Source organism: Geospiza fortis, unplaced genomic scaffold (assembly GCF_000277835.1).
Source record: "Geospiza fortis unplaced genomic scaffold, GeoFor_1.0 scaffold1303, whole genome shotgun sequence".
Lineage (NCBI taxonomy): Eukaryota > Metazoa > Chordata > Aves > Passeriformes > Thraupidae > Geospiza > Geospiza fortis.
Genome location: NW_005054495.1, coordinates 1,015,321 through 1,019,486, shown reverse-complemented (window position 1 = coordinate 1,019,486; position 4,166 = coordinate 1,015,321). Strand labels below are relative to the sequence as shown.

Genomic DNA, 4,166 nt, shown 5'->3' with positions numbered 1-4,166 from the left:
GAGCGCCCGCCCTTTCCCCCGCTCCCCGCCAGCCCCAGGGCGGGACGGCGGCACCTCAGGGCGCTGTGCCCGGCCCCACGTTCCCGAGGCTCTGCTCCCTCAGGGAGCACCCCGGGTTGGGGCAGAGCTGGTTCGGTCTGGCCCCCTTTGGTTGCTCAGCGCCGCGTGGTGCTCGCACTTCCCTCAGAGCCCGGTCACCGCCTTCCGAGTCGGGACGTCTGACTTTTAAAACCAGCTTTCTCGGTTTTAAGAGCCTCCGAGCAGAAAAACTCTATAAGATTATGGTCCTGAAATAGGGACAGGCTGTGGTTTGGGAAATGTCTGGTGAATGTCTGGACGCTGCGATACGCCCGCAGTAACTCCTGCGTTTGAAAGCCCTCCATTTTCAATGAAAGGAAACATTTCGCGACCTAAATGATCATTTTTAGCCCGCAATTTCCTACAAAAACTTTCACTTTCTTACACTGGTAATTTTGTTGAAGTAACTGAAAATGGAGATACTTAAAAGCTGTTAGCTGCACACTTCCCCAGCTCTAAAATCAATATGTGTGGACCTTTGCTCATTGTGTGCTCACTTCTCCAGGTGGGGTGATAATGAAGAAAAACCCTAAGGAATCATTTTCTTTTCCTTTCACATCCCTTAGAAACACTATGGTACCTCTCCAGAGATTTAAACCCTCTTTTTTTTTAAAAGCTGTTTCCTCTGAAAAAGTTTCTAAAGTGACACTACCTGTTCCTTGAGGAGAGTGGGTAGCGAATGCCTCATTAGATTTTCTTGCTTCAGGAGGAGTTGATGTGGTGGGTGGCTGCTCCTTTGGGCACACGGCTGCCTCAGGAGGGGCTTGTGCAGTCAGAGGCCTGGGTGGCAGAAGTCACATAGTGCCAGATATTTGTCATATGCACAGGCTTGCCTCAGAAAGCTCATTTTAATTAAATGGTCCTGGAAGAACAAGCTTCTGGAGGTAAATGGTGCTGGTGTGGTGGTCTCTGAGCACGATCATATGCTGTGTAATACCATCCATTGTGAGAGCTGTGCCTTCTGATATGTTTAAGCGCCTCTCTCTATCAGTTTCCCACCTTCTGCCCTTTCACAGGCTCTAAACAAAATGTGAAGTGTCGCTATAGGACACGAAACAACACAAGTGCACACACCGCTGCTCTCAAGGTGAAGCAAAAAGGAAGTTTATTTTCTGCCTCCAACATGTATAGTTTTCCAAAAATGACAGTGGATTGGAGGGTGAAAGTGCCACCTCTCCAATGACACTGGACAAACCAACAGTCCATCGAATTTCTCCTCCTCCATAAAAGAATGCAAAACAATAAATTATTTACAGGAAGTGTGTGAGAAAGTTTGCTACAAGAATATAAACATCGGAAGGCTTAGAGAATCTTAAAAAATCAGGGCGACAGTGAAGGAACATGTTGGAGATAAAAGGGAGACTAGGGAAAATGTTAGACTTCTCTGGGAGGAAGTGGGAGAACTGATTGCCTAGGATTATGAGGAAGGCTGATACACTCAATGGCTGTTGTGCCTCTGTTTGCTCCAAGTGCTGCTGCTACACCACCCAAGTTGCAAAAGAAAAGTTAAGGACTGAGAGAACAAAGGGGTAACAGTGTTGGTACCTGAGGGAGGAGTAACCAATGTCATCTGCCTGTACCTGTGCAAAGCATTCGACATTGCCAGCATGACATCCTTTTCTCTAAACTGGAGAGATGGGTTTGATGGATGGACCACTTGGCTCCATGTCCAGGTGGAGGCCAGGGATGAAGGGTGTCCCTCAGAGCTTTGCCCTTGGCCCCAGGGCTCTTGAATGGCTTTGCCAGTGGCACAGGGCGTGGATGGAGCTCCCACTGTGTGGCATTTGCAGGGGACAGGGAGCTGGGCAGGGCAGGGGCTGAGCAGGAGCACTTGGGCTGTGGATGCAGGAGAAACTGAGCCTGAGTCAGCAGTCTGTGCTGCCAGCCCAGAAAGCCACCCTTGGGCTGGGCTGCATGAAAGGAGTGAGGAGCAGCAGGTCCGGGGAGGTGATTGTGGCTCTCTAGTCCATTGTTTGAGACCCCCCTGGAGCACTACAACCGTGTCTGGGGGCACAGCATAAGGAGGATGTGGAATGTTAGAATGAGTTCACAGGAGAGCAGCTGGGATCCTCAGAGGGTTGGAGAACCTCTGCTTTGGAGAACAGGCTGAGGGTGTTGGCATTGTTTAGCCTAGAGAAGAGAAGACTCCAGGGGAACTTTAGAGCCCTGCCAGTACCTAAAAGGGCCCCCTACAAGGATGATGGGGAGAGACATTTTACAAGGGTATATGCAGTGATAGAAGAAAGGGCAATGGCCTCAAACTGAAACAGATACAGATTAAATATTAGGAAGAAATTCTTTGCTGTCAGGCTGGTGAGGCATTGGCACAGCTTTCCCAGAGACGCTGTTGATGTCCCCTCCCTGGAAAAGAAGAAATCCGTCAGGTTTGCCTTAAGTGAAGCAATGAGAATGATACTCAATAACCCTGCACTCTTGTTTTCAATAAACTGTTGGAAATACTAGTAGCGAGTCCCTCAAGTATTTTTGTTTCCTGATCAAGTGAATGTTACATGAATTATCTGTATGGCCATGTAATTTCCATTAACAGTAATAGTAATTGTAAGCATGTAGAAAGAGGATGGCTTATCCTGTGATCCTCCCTATTACAAAGTAGTTAACTGATTAAGGTTAGGATACCACAAGCCACTTCATACCATCCGTGAACTCTCTGCAACCCCATTATCTTCATTAGGCTTGTGTGGGTGTAATTAATTGGTGTTTAGTTACCAGTTGTGTTGAATGAAAAGAATTTAGTTCTATTTCTCTTAGTTTTATTGGCCCCATGGTGCTAACAGGCTAAAGTGTAATTAAAAACTCTCTAATCAAAGTATATGTAACAAGAGCCAAGGAACAAGCCCAGTGAGGAAAAGCCTGTGATTGGTGTAACTCTGGCCTTTGAAAAATGACTGGGTACAAATGACACCCTGTAGCAGTTCTTTTTATATGTTGTTTTTAAACAGTGTAGATGCTTCACTCATATCAACACATACATTAAAACCCCATCTGTATAATTGCAGTCATGACATTCCTGGGGGTGACATCATATTTTAATGTCTTCTCAGCAGATTTTGCCCCAAATCTTCTAGATTGCCTCTTATTTTGGTTTCAGAGAGAAATGGGTTGTGTTTCTTTTGAGAGCAACCGTACAGAGTTTTATCTCACCTCAAACCTTTATTATAACTCTTGTGCCAGGAAAGAAATGACAACCAGTTTTTCCTCGTTTGTGATACTGTGTTGTGTGTGTTCCCTTTTTCATCTGCCTCTCCTTTAGGTATAAATACGTGGTGCTAATGCTCTAAACCCAAGTATAATACCACATGCTTAAGGGTTGCATGAAGGATTTGCTTTTTGCTGTTCTAAAATGCTTATTTAAAGATATAAACTTGACCCTTAAATCAATTAAGATCATGGTCTCACTGCCATCTGTGTTCTTGTAGGATTTCACAGAGGAGTAATGTGGGCTCATTCCACTGACAAGGGCTTCTTTGAAGTCAGCTCTCAGTACATAAAAACTGCATGACGTTTCCAATAAAATCAGGATTGTCTTTTTAGCTTGGTTATACAAACTCTCTTCGACAGATATATTACTGCTTTTGACGCATTTTAAATTTTTAAAGGCTTTTTTTAAAATTACTTTTTAGATGTAAAATGCTTCTGTAGTGTTTCTTTTTGTTCTTAATATTCTAGATCCTCTAAAGAAAAAAACTCCAGTAACAAAGCTAAATATAACTTTATGTATAAGATTAAACAAAAGATTTTGTCCTAGGATGTGGCTGAACACAACATTTAGATTAGACTTTTAGTCTAGATAAAAACTTGCAAGGACTTAAGTAACATATATATGGCATGCTTGGAAATTGCTAATAATTATTTAAGACTTCCCCCAGCTCCCCCAGCACTATTATTTTAATTTCCCAAGTACTCCTATGTGAGTTCATTTGTCTTGAGTAATCATTCTCCGCTCCAACGGTTACTTCAAGTTGAGTGGGCTTTAGTACTAATTTCTTTCTAAACTTTGAGGATCCTTCCTGTGGGTCTGTTCAGCTCCTGCTGTGCGAGGGTGAGCCTGGCCTTGTCTGCAGGAGCCT

At 44.3% G+C, this 4,166-nt stretch overlaps 1 protein-coding gene across 1 annotated transcript in view; it reads right to left on the bottom strand.

Moving 5' to 3' along the window:
• The window catches only part of ENO4 (enolase 4), a 58,430-nt gene that overhangs the window by 17,904 nt on the left and 36,360 nt on the right, over positions 1-4,166 (bottom strand). The window contains 1 exon segment of the mRNA XM_014310191.2: positions 80-254. Coding sequence (XP_014165666.2) covers positions 80-254 — 175 coding nt within the window.